Below are 22,705 nucleotides of genomic sequence, written 5' to 3'. Positions count from 1 at the left end.
CTTTAGACAATATTTGTGAGAACAGAGTTTTAGTAAAGAGCATATTTACTTGTTTTTATAATTTTAACCCTAAAAACAATCATATCTCACTACCATGATGATCTCCCTTACCCACTTCGAGTCCAAACAAGTCCTTGCCTTAAGGCTTTTTTTGTAATTATTTTTGAATGATCATACTGTAATGTAGAAAGAGTATTTTCACAAGTTTCTATGCACGCTCAGAGTACAACAACTGAATTATCTGTCTCCTGACATGAGACCTGTTAACAAGAGAGCTCTCATCTTCCAAAGGAAGTCTCACAAGCATCCCTCACTGTACTTTTCACTAAAGTACTCTTCCACTTACCCTGCAGTAGCTTGATGGGATGGAGCCTGAACATTATGTCACACCTGATTTACAACTTTTGGACTGGAACAAATTTGAACTCCAACCTAACCAATATAAAACAAAGTCTTCAAAGTTTAACCACATCTCAGGTTTTAACTGCATTCCCACTAACTCATCTCACTTCCAGGTAAGGATGGCTGGGTGGGTCTGTTCTTCTTTCTTTCCTCTCTCTGCTTCAGCATTAGCAAGTAATAATCATAAACATTTTCCATAAACACAATTACTCTAGAAAAAAATTACTCTATTGCACTGCATATGATGATTTTGGAAAATTACTGGATCAGGAAGAATGTACAAAACCTTCCAATATATCCTTTTTTTTCTCCTTACCTCCTGATAAAGATCACTGAGATCCTCGTGATGTGCCTGCTTAGAGCATCCTGGGAACTCTCTGACACAACAGGAGTCAGGTGGCCAGTCCAATTCTGTCATTTCCAGCCAGTCTGTGAAGTACACCACGCCACAACATTTAAACTGCAAAGGAAGGATTAGCCAAGATCAGCAATAATGATGATACTTCTTCAATAGGTAAATCAGATCATCAAAAAACCTAATGAAGTTTCTAATATCAACTTTCAAAATATTTTACATAGAACTAAAAACATCTATGAGTGCTTCCCCGTACCTTGTTTTGCTGTACTTTGACAGAAAAGCGACATGAAAAATGTAATGTAGTGACCAATGAACACTTCAGAAACAGCCAACAATACTGCTCCGTCCTTTAAATGCCAACTGCTTCCTCAAAGGATGCTTCACAGAAATTGTCCTGTCTCTGGATTCTTCTATCCTTACTACAAGGAACTACCAAAATTTCATGCCAAAATGGGGACTAATGAACAAGCACACCTGTGGCTAAAAGGAGTAGCAGAAAAAGGTTGTACTAGTGAGGACTATTCTTGCAAGGGGACAACTACAGACACATTTGCTGAAAACAGTAAAAGCACAGATTTACCTGAATATAGAAAAAAAAAATAAAAGAGTAAGCAAAAATGTATAGGAATCACAAAAGCTGAAAGGAAAACTGAAAATGGAAGGAAGGGGTATCACATTAAAATAAATACTACAACAGAATCAACCATAAAAATAAGAAGTTTGGCTGCAAAGCAGACGAGCTGTAATTGGCTATAAAACCCACCAGGACCAACAACCTGTCATCTTCTCTGCAAAACACACCCTGAGATTTAAAGCCACATGACCAGTTTCCCACATTAGCAGCTGCTTTCACACAGAAAGGGTGAAGCAGCTACATTAGATTTGATTTGGCACTGGATGTGGACTTGACATGACTGAAAAGATGCTTTGCTGCAGAAACAAGATGCTACCTTTATCTGCCTGAACATTCTCCAGGACCAGCCTAAGTGTAAGTAATTCCCTGAGTCCTTTGATCCACAGGCTTGGGAACACAGCTGCTCCTCTTTACCCACTTCAGAGCCAGGGTTCTCCTGTACTCCACGTTCACAATCAAGCAGATCAGTGCCCCGACATGCTGGCACACACTGTGCCTTTAATTCATCAGTCCTCTTAAAAATCTCACTTCTCCGGTCTTTACCACAGCTCTTATGTCTCAGTTTCTATTGGTTTGTTACTCAAATTCCTCCCAGCACTGGACTTCAGGGAAAGCTCAAGCTTTTGGCTCCTCATTGCAATTGCAAAGACCACCTCATTAAACACCCTTTTCTTACTCTTGTATCTTTTCTTCCCCCACTCAGTTCTTCTTTCCTGACTTCAGCTGACCCTTTCCATCTTCCTTAGCATAGTCACAACTTTGATACTAGACCAGCAAGAGGACTGGGGTAGAACACATTTCCCATCTCCCTCAGATGTTAAAAGACACACAAGAAAGAACACCAAGCTGATCAGGGCTGAACCTCTGGTAACAGAACTGTAATTACAATTCTGCTGACTGAAGAAGGGCCATTCAGACAGTGCTTATTCAGACATAAAGCACATACCAGGCTCATATATCCAGCATCTAAACCATGAGTAGATGGAATATAAATGAGAGCCCACCAATTAAGTAGAAACAGTAAAAGAGCTTTCTCAGTTCCCCAAATCATTCATCGAGTCACAGATGCCATAAGAAGAATCTTAAAACTTATTCTAACTTCTAAATGAAATTCTTCTCCCCTACAAAAATTAAGGCTTAGTTGAAGTTTTATTACTAATAGTCATCTTATAGCCGGCCATTATGATACAACTACAACAAGAAGGAGAGGAGGCAATATTTAATTTAATTAACCTATACATTTAAACCAAGATACAATACCAGCTCTATTCAAGGCAAATTGATTTGAGACCATTTGATTATATCATCTCAGGTACAGAACAGACATAAATACTCTACCTGCATATTAAGAATTACTCAGTTTCACAGAGCACTCAGATGGCGGGTGCAGGGGACTGGGTGGGGGGGGGCGCAGGAGGGAGGGATGGGGATGCTGGTGTGTAACCTCTTTCTTTCAGATTTTAGTATAAATACAGACTAACCAAGTGCTGCCAGGAAATGTTTAAATAAACAGGAAATCTGTGCAACAATGATACATTTCAACATTTCAACAAGGGCAGCACAATGACAGGCATTCAAAGAGTTCTCTTCCTGCACGTGAGTTATATTTGGAATTAATGGGTTTTACCTTGGGCGATTTCATGTTTCTGTAACATAAGACTTCATTCTATAAAAACAGTTCTGAATTTTAGTAGGCTAAAGGGCAAAGCTGTGAATACACAAGGAAGCTTTTCGGTTTGTTTCCCACCCCCCAGTCAAAGGAAATAAAAACCTCATCACTTTCACAAACCTCGGCCAAAGAGACAGTGTTGGCATCATTTTGGAAACTTCCTTTCCCATTCCTTTTCAGCTAAACATATCTTAACCATGACAGCTCCATGAAAGGAAACTAACAGAGCCTATGGGAAGGGGAGCACAGTTCAATATTAAAACAACATATAGACACAGTCATTTTACTTTACCTGAAGATTTTTAATTTTACATACATCATATCCTTTAATGTTATAGTAATCCTAAAAGGTATTGGTGTCCTAACCTTACTGAAAAAGGATATGAGAATGTTAGCAATTTAAATGAATTTATTAACATTCTGGTTTTGGTGTTTAAGTACCTTTAGGGCCTACAAAAACCAAAGAACTGGGTCTCAAGTGATGTTAAAAGACAGAATCACTACACATGTTTCATATGAAATGAACTTACATTTATTTGCCTATTCCTTTAAAACGAGACCTTTTCCTTTGTCAGGCAAACAACACTCACTGAGCAGGCACTACTTTAGTCCATGAATTAACTATCATCTTACCTCCCTCTGGAAGAAGTTCCAAGCATGGGTCAGCCACTGGTACCGAGGTAGGCCGTAATTGGTCATCCTGGCTTTCAGCGTGATCATATCAGACCACTGCACTGGCACCTGGAACAAGGAGAGAGAAGTGACTCACAGAGTGGATGAGTTGGCTTGCGGCTCCAAACCCACAGGTTCCATCTATACTGGGATCTTTCCAGTGCAACAACTAAAATAACTATGTATACAAACAAAACAGGAAAACAAGTGTTGCAATTTTTATGATACTAATACTTTACAAGCCTTTCTTAAAATATCAAGGAGAAGTTATTTTCCTTTCCTTACAAATTAGCGTACACTGAAACACAGTCACATTTTGGAGAGATTCAGGGATGACTTGGTATAATTTATTTATATCATTACCAGATTTTTTACTCGGCATAAAACTTGAGCTGAGTCCCATCCAAGTCATCAGGGATGGTATTTGTCTGCCCTAGTTTAGGTATCCCCCTGGTGTTGTCTTAGATAATAGAAATAAACAGGCAGCCAAATGGGGAAAATCATCTCAAGATAAATAATTTAAACAGAGCAGATGAATCCTTCCCTTGAAGTCTCAAATCCACTGTCTAAGGTGAAAAACTTTGATTTAAATGTCTAACTTCTACGTATGTAAAATTAATTGAGATGAATTCTCAATTCCCTGGAGTTTTTTCAGTCATTTTCTGGCTTTGTCTGGAGTCCTGCAAGCAGGTATCCTGAATGAACTCCATTACAGTAACTTGCCGAAACACACTCACAGCCTTGTGAAAAATCTTTTCTTCTGATAGGATTCCTGAAATATTTTTCTTTCAACTGTGACAACTGAGAAGTGAAGTGCTGGTGCACTCCGTTGCCTGAATATGACACCTCAGGTAGCAATCTGATGCAATCAAACAGAGGCAAGTGCTATGGCACCTGGTATACAGTGAAGTTATGAGTTAAAATCAAAACCTCACTTCAATTCAGCAGCACAAGTTTCAGTGTGCCAAAACAAAACAAGGATCTGAAGACTGCAGTCACCACTCTATGTCACCACACACCATCCATGCTGAGTTTTGCCTTGTCTCCACCAGCCTTAATAGTCGTGGTGAAAGAAACCACAACTGCAATATCAGCTGTCACTCGCATGGGAGGGGAGCCCAGCTCCTCAAGCAGCCATGACTTTACTCTCCTATTCAATTTGAAGCTAACAGTAAAGGCATTCTGTAAATAGCAACAAATGTTATCTAAGAAAAGAAAATTTGCACAGTACTTCCCAAGGAACCTGATCTTCATTGTGCTAGATGCTCTGCAAAAATATAGAGCCAATCACTGACTGCCTGAACCCATAACACAAATAGGAACATTTGATAACATTCCATTACCACTGCTAAGTTATACTACATTTTTGATGCCCTAGTAAAGCTTCATATTGTTAATGTATTAATAAGGTCCCAAAAATTTAACATGCCTTTCACTTAGCAGATTTTTGCATTGAACTCATGATGGTTCACATGAAAAATACGTTTCCAGTAAAGTACTAAAAATACGTAAAAGCATTATCACAAAATATTTCTATCAAAAACATTTACGTGGGCCACTATAACCAATTAGTTTACTTTTGTACTAAATGTATTTCGCTTTCCTCTGCATTATAAGCTAGCACTCTGCTTTCTTTGGATAATATTTGATAGTGCTGCAATTAAGCTTGTATTTGCTAGACTATTTTTTTATTAATTCATTTGAGTTAAACACATTCTAAGGTTACGTCTGCAACAGAATACATCCAACTTCTTTAGGAAATCAATGGAAAGCAGGAAAAAAATACCCAAGAAATGAGAGAAGGAAATTAAAAGCAAAGCAAAACAATCTAAACCTCACTGTAGGAAAGCAATTTGAATGCTGGAGCTAAGGAGGGATTTCAGAATCTGTGTGTTTGCTTCAAGAATGCCAACAGGTAAAACTGCACTGGCAATAGGTACCCTGATGTAGCTATTAAGTATCTTCCTGTCAGATCATATACACAGTAGTGCACAGTAATACATGATTGAGGTGCATTTGTTTGACTACACACCAATACTCACATGTAGAGAAACAAAATCTAGAGATGCTGTTCTGATTTCAACCTTCAAGTTCTATAAAGCTCAGTCTGCCACTGAGATCTAATTACTCATTATTATTTTTCTAATGACTATCAAAGTTTGATCAATGCCTAAATAAGCCAAGGACTCACACTGGCTTTTCAATCTTGTGGGTGGAATAAATTAGTCATGAGGCACACTACATGCTGAGAGCTATCATGAGCTGCAAGGAAAGCTGTTTATGCAAGGACTCTTAGAGCAACTTGTCCACATACCAAGGAAAGCGCATATTGGATCAGCAGAGGCAGTTGTGCCTCAGTGACATTTCTGACAACATCACCCACACTACACTACACACCCACCTACACTAATGTCAACTGATCTCTGAAACCCACCAGGGGCTCATGTGATTTAATGCTACTCTGAAACCAGTATGACATCAAGACAACTCTATGGTTATAAGAAGGAATTGTCTTATCTTTATTGAGTAGGAGGAAGCACATTATAGGGAATGACCTGCACAGGTATGGAAGAATCACTAAAAAAGAACTGCTCTCTTCAAGACTGCCACATTCCCTATGGATCTCAGCAGCAAGAAACCCACCTCATCACACGAAGAGCAGTAGTGTTAGGACAAAGGGAATAGTAAGAAGTCAGATGGAAAGAGAAAACAACAAAAAAACAACAACCAAAAAGACCTAACCCAAACCAGTATTTCAGGAGATGAGGAATTAAATAATACATATATATTATATAGGGAGAGATGAAAAGAGACAAAAAAAGCAAAAAAAGAGCAACTGTGTTTGCTGTGACCCACTGCAGAAGCTACAGACATGGAATCCAGTGCTGCTTACTTTAGCAAAGGGCTGAACAGACAACCATGTTTTCTTCTGATGGAAACAGCATGACCAGTGACATAACATATGGCAGAGCTATGCCAGCCTTTATCAAACTGTCCTAGGTTTGGGTTTCAGTAGCATAGCAGATAACCAAATGCTTGGGGGTCAGACTAAAACACACCATAAATTCAGGTTTTCTAACTAGATAGTGAGGGCTGAAAACTCATATTCCAGTGCTGTGAACGGTATGTTATTTCAGGCAGTTTCCACTGACAGGAATTTTGTGGAACAGTGGATGTTAGCTGTAACAGTCATCCTTGGCAAAACCCCTGCAGAGGGCAGCTGTGCCCATAACATGAAGAATGCCTCTTGTCTGTATTCCAAATTTTGAAATGAATCAACGCAAGCTGACATTTAAAGTAAAGGAATAGCCTTAATCTCTATTATATTAGAACAGCTCTCTGGAATCTGTACTGCAAGGGAATGAATTCTGATGCAAAGTCCTGCTATGTAACTTCAGACTTCAAATCTGCCAAAAATTCCTTTGGTCCAAGTACTGTGTAATTACCAAGAAAGCTACCTCACATCTTACTGCAATATAATTGTCATTCACTGTTGGAAAGACCATTATATTGGGCATATCTTGGCAGTTGAGAGAAAAATATTTATCCCTCTATTCACAAAAATGTACCAGCCTGAGTAAAGACGTAAGGATATAGCAGCCAGCAGTTTGATTTCAGTTTAATTTGCTCAACACTTATCTATTTTCTTACATAATGGTTACAGGTCCTCAGTTTGAAAATTAAAGGTTGGTGCAGTTATAAAAACTGGACAGAGATAAAACCTCTTCACAAGTTTACAGAAGAGTGTCTTATAGTCAAGACATGTTTTGCTTAAAACTGGCATTTATAGCTTGTGGAGGCTGTGTGCAGATTTTAGCAGACAGTAAGTCATCTATGGAAAGAACATGCTGTCTGTTTACAATGTAGTATGCTCTTTAAAACACAAAGAACTTTTGGGACAAAATCCCTTCAAATTCTCTCATCTCTTCTCCCAAAGTCCTTACTTAAGCCTGAAGTTCATAATTCATCCTCAAAAATACCAAAGATATCAGTGAGAACCTGCCTGAGCAAGACTTAATGAAAAATTAAGTTCTTAAATAGTGGGGGGGAGGGGGGGGGGGGGGGGGGGCACAGGGCGAGATCAAGGATTTGGCTCTCAAATATAAAGGGGGTAGGGAGAAACCCAGATTGGGCCTTCCAGAGAGACAAGCTCTCCCAGGAGAATTCTCTGTTTAAAATGAAGGCAATCAATTGAAATTAAACTGTCAGAATAACGAAGAGATAAACACTACAGCAATTAGAAAACAGCTAGCTAATGGAAAACTTAGATTTCTTCTGCTGAAAAAATGCAGCCCCCTTTTCTGACTCACCGTTATTTCCTGCTCGTAGGTCCAAACACCACAGGCCAGTTCAACGCAGAATATTACAAGCAAGCTTCCAAAATACTGCAGAAAACAGAATGGTCTTAACCATTTTTTATCCTCTTTGAAATTAAAAAAAAAAAAAACAAACCACCTTTTCAAAGTTTAATATTGTTAAGGTTTTTTTTCAAAGTTAAAGAACACCTGAAATTATTACTAAAATATCACATTATTTAAGACGTGGAAACAGAAATACATTTTTGTAAACCAAAATATGAAAGATTCAGGCAGCAAACTTCATAAAAGCTAAGATCATGGGACATTTCTTTCTTGAAAACTACATTCTTATCAAAGCAATTTAGGTATATGAGGTCAGGTCTAACTGTGCAAATATTTAGAGATTAATTGAAATATCTTTTACTATTAGAAGGTGTAACCCTTGAACTATTTAAAAAAAAGGAAATACAAGTGTAAATGAAGAAGTACAGACCTTGGTAATGATGCTTAAGAAAAACTGGTTGCTGCAATTAAAAAGAGAGGGAGTATCTTCTATATAGCATCAACAAACCCCTTCTGAACTGCAGGATAAAGCTACATGGAACTTTAGGCTGTTTTAACTAGTGTTCCCTATTAAAAATAACCCTTTATCTTTTATTTAAAGCAAAGGTATACTCTCATTCATTCTTGACTCCACACTTTATTCTGTGTCAGTGGACCGAGCTTCCCTTTGTTCTCAGTACACAAGACTTTAAAGCTACAATCTTCATGCATTTTAATTTTATTTGAAAATCAAAGAAACACGATCACAATATAAAATAGAATAGAATAAATATATAAATAAATTCCATCGGTAGGATATATGCCAAATGGCTTTTAATTTAGTTATTTCATTCTGAAATCTATTTAGGACAAAAAGCATGTACTTACGGTAAGTGATTTTTTTTTCTATTAATGGGTAAATAAGATGTATTTACTCAGTTTAAAACAGAGTATTCCATAAATGTTAGGCTTTAACAGTCATCTATGTAACAACTTTCTCACTCATCTGGTCTGGAACTGAGTAACACAGAGCTACCTTGGCAGCTACTGGTCTTGCCTTAATCTCTATCTGCTCCCCAAATCTAACTCCCTGAATTAGGCATTGTAGATGCACACAGAGAGATATATGAAGTGTGTGTAAAAATATTCATGTAAATTTTCAGAAGAAACTTGTATCTATACCCTCCCCCTGCAAAGGCCTATCCAATAAAGACGGTACTGAAAGAAATATTCCTGTTTCACTAGTCTTCCTCATGTTACATTGCATCTTTACAGTCATTACAGCAGAACAACACACTGCATTTCCATAAAAATCAACCCTGGAAGCACACACAGAGCTCCAGTACAGCTCTTCAAAACTCAAAATGTTCATCCTCCAAAGGTCCAAAAGAGGAAAAACATGAGTCACACCTTTCAAGAACAATGGTGCCTTCTCTAAAAAAAAACTCATGAGCTTCTATGCAATGTATCTACTAGGCTACAGTGCCTAGTAGATATGCAAAGGGTTCTTTAAAAAAAAAATACACATGGAAATCTACTTTTCTGAGTATTCACTTTGAAAGCAGGAAAGAGTACCACATGCTTTTGTGCCACATGCTCTTTTAATTAATAATTATAAATAAAAATGTTTAAGGGCATTATGACTAATACCAACATTTTTGAGAGGGAGAACAACTAAATGTTTCAACGGAAAGTGTATTTCACTTCTCAGCTGTCAAAAAAAATTTCAGTGGGTTCATACTCCAACTGAGTAACAAGTTTGGGACTGCCTGCCATCCCTGAATCTTATAAAAAAGTCACCAACTGTGGTGGAAGTGATACATCTGGGGGTGTACATATCCCATTCTCTGCAAAACTCTTTATTTGCAGTTCTTTGTAACATTTAATTCGTTCATCAAGCTTAACATTTGAAACTTTCTCATCCTTCTCAGTGTGTAAGTTAACAGTGTTTGTGGCAGTAGTAGGAGACAGAGGAGCCAAACCCAATATTTTCTCCCATTATTGAATACAGCCCAAGACAGAAAACTATTTAGCCAGATTCACTCATAAACCACTTCTGGCACTGCCAGGGACGCAGCATTCCTGAGTATCTACATCTAGACATAGCAGGGCACTGCAGAATCAAGCTTTCTGTCCTGAGAAAGCCCTTCTCTGTCCATAACATAAAAGAGAAAACAGTGAGTTTACACACATGAAAGGCCATGCTCTGAATTGAGTGACTGCAGGCACACTGAACTTCCACACAGGAGGTTGTTTCTCTCTGCTACTGATGGGGAGTATTATACCTCTCTCTGTGTAATGGTTTGCAAAACAAATATTTCTTATGTAAGTTTTTTTGGGGACAGAAAATCCTCTAACCATTATTTAAATGTATTACTCCCAATTTCCCACAGGAGTCTGAATGCTAAATGCATCTTCCTGCACTTCCACGCTTCTGGTTCTTGCCAGAAACAGGGACTTGGTTTTGAAGGAGGCTTAACATTTCTTCCTGTGGGCTGAGTAGCTACATGTCATAAAAATGAGTAACTCACTGAGGAGCCCAGTTGTGTATCACACTCAAAACTGCACCAGGAGGTCCCTGATAGTCCTTCTACAGAACATCTCCCAAGGAGTATTCTTGACCATTGCTGAGATATTTTCTACTGTTTCTTTGTTTCTTTCTTTTTTTCTTTTCTTGGCAGAGAGGGGGTAAGAAGGGGAAAGAATATAACGGAGTGAACAGCTTTGCAAAGACATCTACAAGCTATGATAAAAGCATAGTTGTGATTGTTTTAAGAACCTGAGACCCTTTACAAGGCAAATCCTACAGACTTTTAACATTTCCCTTTTATAGGCAATTGCTAATCACTATCATTCTCTCCTTAGTCTGACTATGTGAAGTAATCAGAAAATTGGAGTGGTGCCTTAATCCTTTTACAAACCCATCAGTTTCACTGAAGGATTTCCTCCAGCAAAACTGTGAAAAACCTAAAATGTTGCTTCCTTGAGAGAAGCTGAATGACTGAAATGCTGGCAGAAAACACTCTTCAGAGAGTAATAAATCAAAGTAAAAATACTTGCCAACTTAAAAATAAATAAAGCATTAGCCATTTACTGCTCCATACATCATGCTTGTGGCCAAGATACTCAACTTAGCATCCCTTCACTGTAAAATGGATGTTGTCAGCAGGAGCTGGTCTCCTGCAAGCTCCTTGTTAAGCCTGCTCTACCACAGGACACAGACTGGAAGGAGGGAGAAGAAAGGGAGGCAGCAGCTCTGTAAAGCAGTAGTTTTCCAACAGGAACATTTCATCTAATACCTGGAACACTGCACAAGCACTTGGATTTGTAGCACTGACAGACTGCAAAGGCTTAAACAACTCTGTTTCCAGTTCATCACTCCTGAAAGAGAGGCAAAGGACCTGGGGGCTCAGGAGAATCATGTTCTCCTGCCTTTCTTGTGCAAGAGACTAAACATTCAAGAAGTAGGAATAGAAACAGTGTCATTACTGTGAAAACCAGTTTCAGAGATGTGAAGAGGCATGAAGGGCCAAGGAAAGATAGTAAAGATACTCGGTACATAATCACTAGACCCTGTTCTGCTGGAATACTCTTCAAGTGGTACAGTTGTCAAAGTGACCACAGTCAATATTCAAATCCTGAAACCTCCAATGCAGAAACCACACACAACAACAGCACGGAATCCCAACACTGAAATACCACCTACTAGTGCAGAGATGCTACCAGCTTATACTCACCTACTGCAACTTGTAACACCCTCCATAGAGCTCTTGCTCCTGGACAAGTCAAATAACCCCAAGTTCACATCTACATGGAATTCATATATAAGACAGAAAAGACAGGGGGATAGTGAATGTAAATCCCGTTATGACGAATTTCAGCCACAGAAGGGAGGTAACCATTCAAGTAAAGACAAAAACCAAAAACAAAACAGAGCCAACACCTACCAAACCAAAACACAGGGACTAGTATTGAACAATTGTATAATTTGTCCTAATTCAAATACTTATCTGCACATCAGAACCTGATAAAGCAGTAAAAAACATACATTCAGATATGTATTAAAGATCAGTCATTAAAACCTATTTTTATAAAGATCTGTATATGCTGTATAAATTTAATCCAAAATTTTAGTCTGAATAAAATTTCTGCACACCACAGTAGCACCCCACAAGAGGGTACAAGCCCCATGTATGCCAGTGCTTCATACATGGAGCATATATGTCCTGACATATGCGCAAAATGTCTTCCTATCTCTCCATCTAAGGCTAAAAACTAAGAACTAAATTACAAAATTAGTTTATCCTAAGTAAATTATGACAGGTTTTTTTGGTATTAAATTTGTTCTACCAAATTAAGCTAATGTCCACCACCATCAAATATATTCCAGAAACGTATTTCTTTCTTGATCATCTCAATCACCTAGATAAAAACACAAAAATAGCAAATGCAAGCACAAAATCACTATTACTGAATCTAAGGCATTTTACATTTGTTTAAAATGTGGTTTTTTTCCAACAACTCTCATTCTGTTCAGAGAGTAATAGCAAAGACCATACACATTTAGCGTCTCCCAACATAAAATCTCTCCATCATGGCTTTCCAACCTGCAGAGTACAGGATTTTTTGTTGCAATTGTGGGCAGCTTAGGGAAGGATGTAAAGCATGAAGTAATCTTTTGCAGACTTGTAATATAAAACTGTTACTGTAGTTCTAGAGATTTTGTGTTGAATATCCCATATGATACCTGCTATTAATAACCTAATGTAATTTGTCTATGCTTTTCAGGCAATAGGTGAATTTCTGTTACTAACATGGCAACAGGATGATGGAGAACACCAGGAAAACACAGTACATGGAGCGAGATTTTAAATTCTTCTCTGAGATTTTTTCACAGCAGAAATATTGAATTCTAACTACATTTAGCAAAGGAAAACTTGAGTTCAAACTCTAGTGCCCTACAGTAGTTTCCTTCAGTGCAACAGCCAGGGCAATGTCAACAGCCAGTGCCCTACTTCAGCCACCATGATGATCCCACTGGCACAGAAACACAACCTGCATGACTGTCCTCTTGAGGATGCCCTTCTGAACCCTGTGCGAACATTGTGTCAGAAACAAAGCTAAGACCAGGAATTCTAATAGAAATTTGGTGACTTGGGATATTTAGTAATCAAGTCACTATGGCACTCTGCTGCCAAGCAACTCAAGCAGGTAAGAGCTGCCGTACTACAAAGCTGAATGTACCCATATATATTCTGGAAATGATGAGTTTTTTCCAGTTGTTTTTTCACTCTGCCACTGAGTGAAAAAACTGGCTTCAGTAATTTGTTGCCAATGACCGATGAAACGCGGCATCAGCAAGCAGCTGATACATATATAACACTCATACCAGTGACTGTTTTGTTGGCAATTTGCAAGTGTGATTTGGAAGCAAGAGCTATGAATGTGAACAGAGACAGGGTTCTGTGCCAACTCAAATCTCATCAGAACTAGAAAGGTACAAGAATGGTTTAGTTTATCTTTTCCTCACTCAGACCTCCTTGGTTTTGTGTTGCATCATGCTCTTCTGTTCTGACAGCTTCCTAGTTAACTACTCTCAACCTGAGGAGACTTCATCATCTATTAATAAATCCCTAGAGAACAAATACATCCCAACACACAACATAGTCAAAATACTGACTTCCTAAGCCCACTTCCAGCCAGTGAGAAAGCAAGAATGCATTCTGTATATGAAAGCAAATGGCAGTGGCAGGCAGGAGCTAACTACTGGACCCAGAAGTTGCAATATAGTGCAGAAATGAGAGAGCATGGGGACCTTTCAGAGACCCTCTTCCACAAGACTGTAGAAATCCTGACTTTTCTGAGCAAATGCACCTTTCTTTAAAGGTGTACTTATTAAGGAATCATCATTCACATCACTTGTCTTTTATTTCATAAACAGCTTTTTTTTCAATCTTTACTACCCTCCTCCCAAACACTCTTCTCCCAGAAGATATAAAACCCATTTTCCCCACCTCAGACTCAAGAAAAAACCAAGGCCTTATGCCAGAGCAAAGAGTAGCTGATCAACAACTCTATTCTCCTCAGACTTGCTGTCTCACACTGCTGTCTTGAGCAACTTGTTCCATGTGGCATTAGAGGTGAAGAAAGCTCTGGAAAGGGCAGGAGCTGAAGGAAATTCCAGGAGGGCAGCTGCAGAATGAAACCTTACCATAACCTCTAAAAGACCAGAGAATATGGTATGTAAAGCAAATGCCAGCAGATTTTCAGAGTTATGCATAGCATTTATAAATGGCTAACAGCCTAAGAGCATCAGCCTTGATCTTCTAAGATGCAAGCCATCCAAACATCTCTCTGCCCCCTGGGAAACCTCAGATGACCACCACCACCGGATCACCAACAGGAATCAGAACTGTTCTGTGTAAAACGTAACAAGTCCTTCCTCCTTCAATAACTAAGAAGCTACGGTTCCTGTTATTTTTGTCAGTTTACAAGCTAACAAGGTTATTTTAATGATTAATCCAGCTATCTTTTTGAAAAATGGAGCAAACCCTCATTAAATGGAGGCAGACAAGCTGCATGGAAAACTGACATCCTGTTTATCCACTTCAGCAGCACACATTTTCCCCTGCCTCCCTCCCCTGCACCCTCAGCCCTGCCCTTTAGGAATTAACAGTCCATTAGTCATCTTGATTTTAAATTTGGTTTATTTGCTTGACAACACAGAAATTTGTGAGAGGCAGCCAAAAGTCAACAGGGAAATGAGCTGAAACCATCAACTTGCAACATAAGCTACAGAATGTTATCCAGTTCTTCAAAATAAATACATTTCACAAAAAAAGGATCGACTATCTCCATTATCTTAGATTTTGTTTCCCAGAGCACAAAATTTTATCAAAATGTCTCAAAGTCTATCTTTCCAAAGTACACCTCTCTTTTGTAAAACTTTGTAAGTAATTTTTAATTTTTTTGTTATGGCAACAAACATTCTAGTTTTTAAAGCTATGTATACAAGTTCTTTTTACTAAGCCATCTGTTTTTTTAAAAACTAAATAGAATTATTTATGAATGGTTAGATTTTTGTTCACAACCCTGATTCTTCTGTGGGATAGTCTTCACCAGTTGTAAATTTCTGCTTTAATAGTTATCTTTGATTATATATGTAAACTAGTATTACTTTGGAAATAAGCATCTACACATTTAAAATAATTATTAGGATTTATTTGCTAAGGGTTCAATTATCTCACATCAGTGAACTTCCCAAAAAAAGGGTTATTGCAAGGTCATGGTAAACTGTTAAACAGGACATGTGTGAAGACATTAGACCATGATTTTCTCAAGACTTGTCACATTCCTTTTCCCCTTTTTCTTCCCCTATTTCATAAGATTTATATCAAAACCTAAAGTTTCCTATTCTGCATAGATTTTTCAAAAAACAGCCTCCTTCATTTGTCTACCTGCTCTTTATTTTCTGCCAAGAAAATTCACACCATAAAAATGTTTCCTTGGTCAAGAAAACCCTTTTTCCTTGTAAAATAGACCCATCTGGTGCTGATACACAACTCTGCTTCAGCATGCCCCAAGACACTTCAAACAATCAACATTTTGATTGAAGAAATGCTCTTATGATCTAAAATCTACACTGCAGCCCCCATGGACACAGCAAAGTGCCTTAGTGGTTGGGTATGATTCAACAAGAAAAAGATCAATTTACCTGACAGGACATGCACTCCATACTCAGTTTGTGGCAGCAAGAATGCAGCTGAACAACAGCAGCAAGGCATACACCACCAGTGGGACTGGGCTGTGTCTCAGACAAGACACAGAGATTTGGCTAGGCTTTGTGGATTCATATATTCCTTCCTCACTCTTAGGAACCTCTGCCATTTCCTGTTCATTTCAGCAGAGAAAAAAACGTGGGCAAACAAGCAATGAGAAAGGAGCTGGAAAGTACAGAGGGGAAAAAAAACCCCAAAAAAACAATCACACTATGGCAGCAAGACCATATATTATCTCAGCAGCTCCCCATCTTTTCTCAGCCAAGATGAAGCAGCCTTCATTCCCATTCTGGAATCACTCAAAACTCTCTACCCTTCAACAAGCCCAGTGCCTCGATCAGATCAGTCCCTGTCTTTTCTATAGTTTTGTGGTACCCACATCCATCACTTCACCAACCCTTTTACTAATGTCTTCCCTCCTCTTTTGACCTGGGAACATTATCCCAGAGCTCCTTTCAGTTCTGGTGCTGTTTCGTTCTCTTCTACTGCCCTGGGTATCAATGAGTTTCAAGAACTTGGAGGGAAGCAGCAGTAACAAGCAGGAATAAGGAAAAACAGGAACAAGGAAGAAAGGAGCCACAAGGCTTGCTCCAAAAGGATCATGAGGCCAAAGACAGTGACACCCAGTGAAATGAACCTTCAGGGATTAAGTCCCCAGGAACAAAGTAGTCACCTCCCATCAGATGAGCCTGAAAGCACAGCATGCAGTAAAAAGCGTGGCACAGGAGTCCAGGCGGCACGAGTCATGCAGAAAACACTGGAACCATGAAATGACTACTGTCAATAGATATTTACCTTTCAGCACTCTTTCCTAACTAAAGCATGTGTCTCTTTCCTAAAGCATGAGCAAATGTCTCTTCACTATCAAAGAAATATACAGAAAAGAATTAAAATTTATGGCCTTCTAATGGCACTATTCAACGTTGCTGTCCTAAGTCAAAGGCATTTCCCTGAACTGCCCTCAAGAAGCCAGACAGTTCTTGTTACTTGGAGTTGCTGGATAATGGCACCAAATAGTGCTGCATTGCCTCTGCAGCACTGCTGAGCATTCAAGGCAGCTGCTCAGTGCCTGGATGAAAGCAGCAGATCATCACCATGATCACAGCAAACATTTGGATTTAAGTCAAGTACTTGCAAGAAGACCTGGACATTCCCCCCAGTTCAATTCCTGTCATGCTCCCCCACGCTGCTCAAACACACAGCTGCTCTTACTCGCTGTGTGTTCTGCAGGCAGCATCTTCATGGCTACACAACTCCCAGTATCCCACACGGCCAAGCGATTCATGTCTCCTCGGTAGGCTCCCCCTCCCACTTAAGGAAATTTGGCACTGTTTCAAAGCAGTTGCCTTTGAAAAAGTCTTTTAAGGACATACACAGCAAGGATTTATTTATGTCAGGGAAGACAAGGTCAACAAAATACACCATGCAGATAGAGAGGTTGGCATTGAACCCCAGATCAATGTACTCCCCTCCACAGAGATGGGAGCCCTACAGAGTGCACACTTTCCTGCAAACCCTGGCTTAGCTCTGTGGCGACACTGTGCCATCACCAAAATCCATCTCAAAATCGAACAACTTGTTTGAACCTTAAAAATCCTGATCTAAATAGTAAAGACACTTGCCTTCCATTTCAAGGCAAGAAGATGTATAGTAATTAGTACAGGCACCATCTCCAGCAGTTTACCTTTGAATTCAAAGTTAGAAATACGGAAAGAACAAAAAAATTCATTTTTTTGAGAAAGTTGCTCATATTTGAAACTACAGGGGTATCATAAAAATTGGTGAACTTGAAGTGTATTTTCTCTTACCAGTGGAACATCAAATAAGCAGCTCTTCAGAATGCAAGCTAAATGTCCAGCCTCTCAGTTACTCACTGGCTATCTGAAACAGAGGTTTAGCAGAGTGCTGGCTTCTCATCAAAACTGAACTACAGTATTATAAACACATTTAAACCAGTCTTTCAAACAAGGTAGGCCAACCTGTCTTGTGAATTTCTGTCTTCTTCCCACTCAGACCATACTTGTAAATGGGCTGTTGATAAAAGTCACAAAATACAAACTCAGTCTGTCCAGCTTAATAATAAACTGCACAGTTTTACACCAAGTATGTTTGTTAGTTGTTTCTTCCCTTCAATGCTTGGTATATAAAAAATTTAGAAATACTTCTGGTTGGTAAATAACAATTCCAGTGCCAAATGTTAGTACAAGGTATTGGAGCAGCTGTAACTGTGCTAAGAGTCCACGTGGATAGGAACGAATACCCTCTATTACTACAGAGCAAACAACCTATACTATGTATTACTGCAGAAACACCTGCTGCCACAAAAAGGGGAAAAAAAACAGACAACAAAATTTGTTATCACTAAAGTCTCATATTAATTCCTGCCAACTGTAGTCGTAAGTACTACAGAACAGTTGATGCTGTGGTACTGTAAAGCAGCTAACATTTCACATAGAGTAAGAATGCCTTCTAGGAAGAAAACATTAGCAGTTACTGGTATCTTGCAATATAGCAGATGTCCAAATTTAATCACCCTTATCACCCCTGCATCCACATGGACTGAAGTGGGTACCTGTGTATAGAAGAATTTGCCGCAAGTGGTGATACAGTCAACAGTATCTCAGCATTCTTTAGAGAGACTTCACAGAAACCACGAGTTTAATGATGGTTTGTCTGGTTGTGTTTCAACTCAATACATCATTTAGTCTACCAGGGTGCAATTTATAACCAGGTTCCACCACAACTGAATTAATAGGCTGTTTAACCACACACCAACAGGGTCTAACAAAGTTTAGCTCTGAGGAATATCTATTACTCTGTCAATTACTGACAAAAATCAGTAGCAGGATTTGCCCCGCTGACCATCAAACATTTCTAACAGTTTTCCCCTTTGTGAAAACATACACAGACAAATTTGAATCCTGTGCTGCTGGAATGTTCTGCAGTTACAGAAAAGTCATGGTTAAAAATACAAGAACTTGCAATGAAAATTTCAGCCAGGAAGTATTTTACAGTAGGATTTTCATAAAGCTCTTCTTGTAAAGCAACAGTGCTTATTTTTGTTATTTTAATGAAACAAGAACTCAAAAAAAAACCCAAAAAAAGCCCCAAACAAACAAAAAACAAAAACCAAAAACCCAAAAAGCAAACAAACAAAAAACCCCAACAACAACCAAATAAAAGACCAATCAAAGAAAGAAACCAATCAACCAAACAACAACAAAAAAAACCCGAAAAAATCCACCAAAAAAAAAAAAACCAAACCATCACACATCCTTAGGGTTACTATTATTAAAGAATATATGCACTTTGTAAGGTTTTGGGGTTTTTTCAGTTAGGCAATGTGCACGAAAACCTTTGAAAATAATCCAAAACAGAACCTTAGAAGAAGACAGGCAGAGTATTTTTTTTTCAAATCCAGAACCAATCTTGTTGAAAGAACTGTGCCAACCACCATAAAACCAGGGCTCTACTTAGCCAACCTTGCACTTTTCATGCATTGAAGCCAGCGACTTGGAAGAGCTCAGATCTTCACTTTAAGCTGGCATCACACCTACTTCTACATGAGGATGTTGGTCAATCACACACACACAAAAAAATATTATAGAAACTGAAGGTAGACATGGACTCCTTAGACCAACTACCCTTCAGGACATACTTCTGAAATAATTAAAATAAAATGATCATAGTTTTAAAATGCTGGTTCTACAAAAGTCCAGAGCAGTCCTCAGAAGACTTAGGTTTTACATTTTCTTACTATTAAGCTGGGCAAACATGAGTTTGATGCATACTTATGTCTCCCTGTGAAGACAGAAAGGTTTCAAGCACTTAAATGCAAGACAAAATTCCAAAAACAAATGAAAATGATTATGTATTCAAATGTATTAAAACTGAACACTCTACCTATTTTACTGTCTTTACACATTATTACACTTTCCAAAAACCCATTTCAATTAACATCAGCACTAGCACTGAGCATGCTGCCAGGAACGTCAAGACTTGTCTCCAAATATCTGTGCATGCCATCATTATGGCTTTCATGTACTTCAAAAAGAAGACTAAAAGCATGACTGAAGAGATTGTTAATGTTTTACATTAAGGTTTTTTTTCATTTAGTTCATCTGCTTGAACAAAAGCTCATTTTGTTGATCCATCAGTTTTCTGATTAGTCTGATGAATGAAGCATTGACTTATGTCTGCATACTTCTGTATGGTATACCATAACTGCATTCATTTAACAATCAGAGACAATGACACACTTAGGAAGATATAATTTTGTTTTGCTTATCAGATTTTTTTAGCAAGAGCAAATCTCAAGCTCCTGAAAATGAAATATGGCAACATAAAATGATAGAAATGTCTTGCTCTGATTTAGTGTAACTTGACTGTCTAAACACACTTCAAATGATTTATTTCCAGATGGTACTAAAGGCTATAAATTATTTCTTCTTTTCACTTGCAGTGTAAATAAACCAAAGGCCAGAACTAGTTTTAACCTCCTTATCTCTTGAAATAGTGAGGTGTGGTTTTTTTAAGTTTATACCAAAAGTAATATTTTCTTTCCCCAGATACTACGTGGCATTGATCTGCTTCATATAGTTGTTTTTACCTTTTAATTAATTTAATTAGTATTAAAAACTACCACCACTACAAAATAAAGAACACATTATGAAAGTAATCTTATACTCTTTCCATTGCTTTAAACATTACAAAGATCTAGAAATAAAAAATGCATGATTATTCTGTTACTCTAACATGTTCAGATTTAAATGAGAGATTTCCCCAACAATATTGGTTTGGAAGAATAATCTTCACATTGCATACAAACTGAACAAAATATCCAAAACGAGAAACAGCACTGCCCTCTTGCAACTGAGGGACACTTCTGTTCCAGACATTCAGCTGGAAATATCAAATAAAGCTTTCTCCAACCCTCTCAAATAATAATTTAAAAAAAGAGACATTTTAATACAAAACCCCAGTACAGTTTTGCAACTGTTTACTCCGCAGTTAGAATATTTCTATTATTGAAAAGCAAAGGTTCCATAAATCTCAGCCAATTTCTTATGGTGTTTTACAGACATTTTGTACAAAATCTGTGAGGTGTCATATACTTAAGCCTGCATGGATCCACAAGAAAAATTCAACTGAATGCACTCTTGTGAGAACCCAACATATACTGCAGTGAAAAAACAGCAGGAGCCCAAGTCTACTTGTAGTCTGGATATTCTCAAGAGCTGAAGGGCTCTATCTGTCCACTTTCTCCTACTGCAATTACAGTAGTCAAGTCTGATCCACCTCTTTCCCATCCATTGCTTCCACTCCCTTGGACCTAGAGAGTGCTTGGACCTAGAGAGTGCTTATCCTCAAGTCAAAAAGCAGAGTCCAATTATGCAATGAGCTACAGCACTTCTAATGCTGAATTTTTTAATGCTCTTTTTTATGCTACTTTTAAGGGGCATACAGATACATGGGACTCTTGGATTTCAGGACTGCCAACAGTCTAAAAATTTTAACTCCAAACCTTTAAGATTTATGTGAACTTGATGGGCTTTTGTTGGAGCGGCATTTTTTTTGGTTGACTGTTTTTTTAATTATCCTCTAATTCACTGACTTCCAGACAAAGTATATGGTGTTTGGCCCCCTTGGCAGTCAAAGCTACATCACAGTTGAACTGTACACAAAGCCTTGTGCAGGACAGACTACTACATTTCAGCTGCTGTCAGCTCAGTCATATACTCTCCAAATGAAGGAAAGATGGGTACTTCGAATTTATTTTCAAACTAGCTTGCAACCAAATGCAACTGCAAAATTCCACATCCATGTAAGAGAAGACAAAGCTTCTGAACATACTCAGAATTAATTTTAGTCAGCTACAAGTGCTGTTACTTTACACACACAGTCAACAATGGAATAAAGCAAAGCCTATGTTAGGAAGCTATTGCATAGCTAGGAGTCAAAACAGTAGCATATGGGTTTATTTCAGAGTACGCAGACTCACGCCCCTATAATTATTAGTACTGAAGAGGTTTTTTCCTTTCAGCAATTCCTCTACTAAATGAAGTGAATTTTTGAAACTGAGACACTGCTTGTCTTTTAGTCACAGCATAATGCAATCTAGGCAATAAATAATTTCCTACTGCGTGCTTTGCAATTACAATTCTTCACTGATACTGTAATTCAACAGGGTAAAAAAATATAATCAGTATTTATCTAGTGCCTGTGGATTAAAACCTAACACACCTGAAACAAAACAGAAGTTATGAAACATACCCAGACAAGAAGTAACAGATTTCTTTTCACCGTTCCACAGTATCCCAGCATTCCAACTATGATGAGAAAACAGCAGACTGCAATCATAACCGGGTGGACCACAGGAAAGTAAGTCAAAATGACAGCCTCCTCCACCCTAAAAATCAACCAGAACAATAATCAAAAAAGCACAATCAAAAAAAAAAATACAAAAGAAAAAAAATACAGTCATTAAGAAGAAAATGGTTGATTAGCAGATGCATTCTTTCCAGCACCTTACACAAAAATCTCTTCAACATGGTTTTAAAGTCAAATGCTGCATTTGGGTACGACAAGTTGCATTGTCCAAAACCTCTCAGGAGTGAAGGTAATCTTCCTGCCCTGCACTTGCACAGTATGCAGCACAAAGAGGCCCTGCTCTATCACCAGGGCTCATAAGCATTGCTGTAATAAAATTAATAGAATTTCTAAATCTCTAGACTGAATTAAGTATTCAAAACTAAACAGTAATATAATCTGATTACACGTTGTCAACAAGCCAAAAATTGATCCCTGACAGAAGAGAAAAGCACAGGATTGAAATGCTATCGTTTCCCTTTT

The 22,705-nt window shown here is 38.2% G+C and overlaps 1 protein-coding gene across 3 annotated transcripts in view; it reads right to left on the bottom strand.

Moving 5' to 3' along the window:
• TSPAN12 (tetraspanin 12) overlaps positions 1-22,705 on the bottom strand; it is a 40,515-nt gene that overhangs the window by 6,098 nt on the left and 11,712 nt on the right. For 2 of the 3 annotated variants that reach the window (XM_066183031.1, XM_066183032.1), the window contains exons 4-7: positions 22,127-22,262; positions 8,046-8,120; positions 3,697-3,804; positions 719-862 (exon numbers count right to left, since the gene is read on the bottom strand). In XM_066183031.1, coding sequence (XP_066039128.1) covers positions 719-862; positions 3,697-3,804; positions 8,046-8,120; positions 22,127-22,262 — 463 coding nt within the window. The remainder of the gene's footprint in view (positions 1-718; positions 863-3,696; positions 3,805-8,045; positions 8,121-22,126; positions 22,263-22,705) is intronic. The other variant, XM_066183033.1, reaches the window with a different exon arrangement.

Source organism: Chamaea fasciata, unplaced genomic scaffold, assembly GCF_029207755.1.
Source record: "Chamaea fasciata isolate MVZ Bird 193981 ecotype frontalis unplaced genomic scaffold, bChaFas1.0.hap1 SCAF_5, whole genome shotgun sequence".
Taxonomy (NCBI): domain Eukaryota; kingdom Metazoa; phylum Chordata; class Aves; order Passeriformes; family Sylviidae; genus Chamaea; species Chamaea fasciata.
Note: the sequence above shows the minus strand (reverse complement) of the source record. Positions and strands in the feature narration are given on the sequence as shown.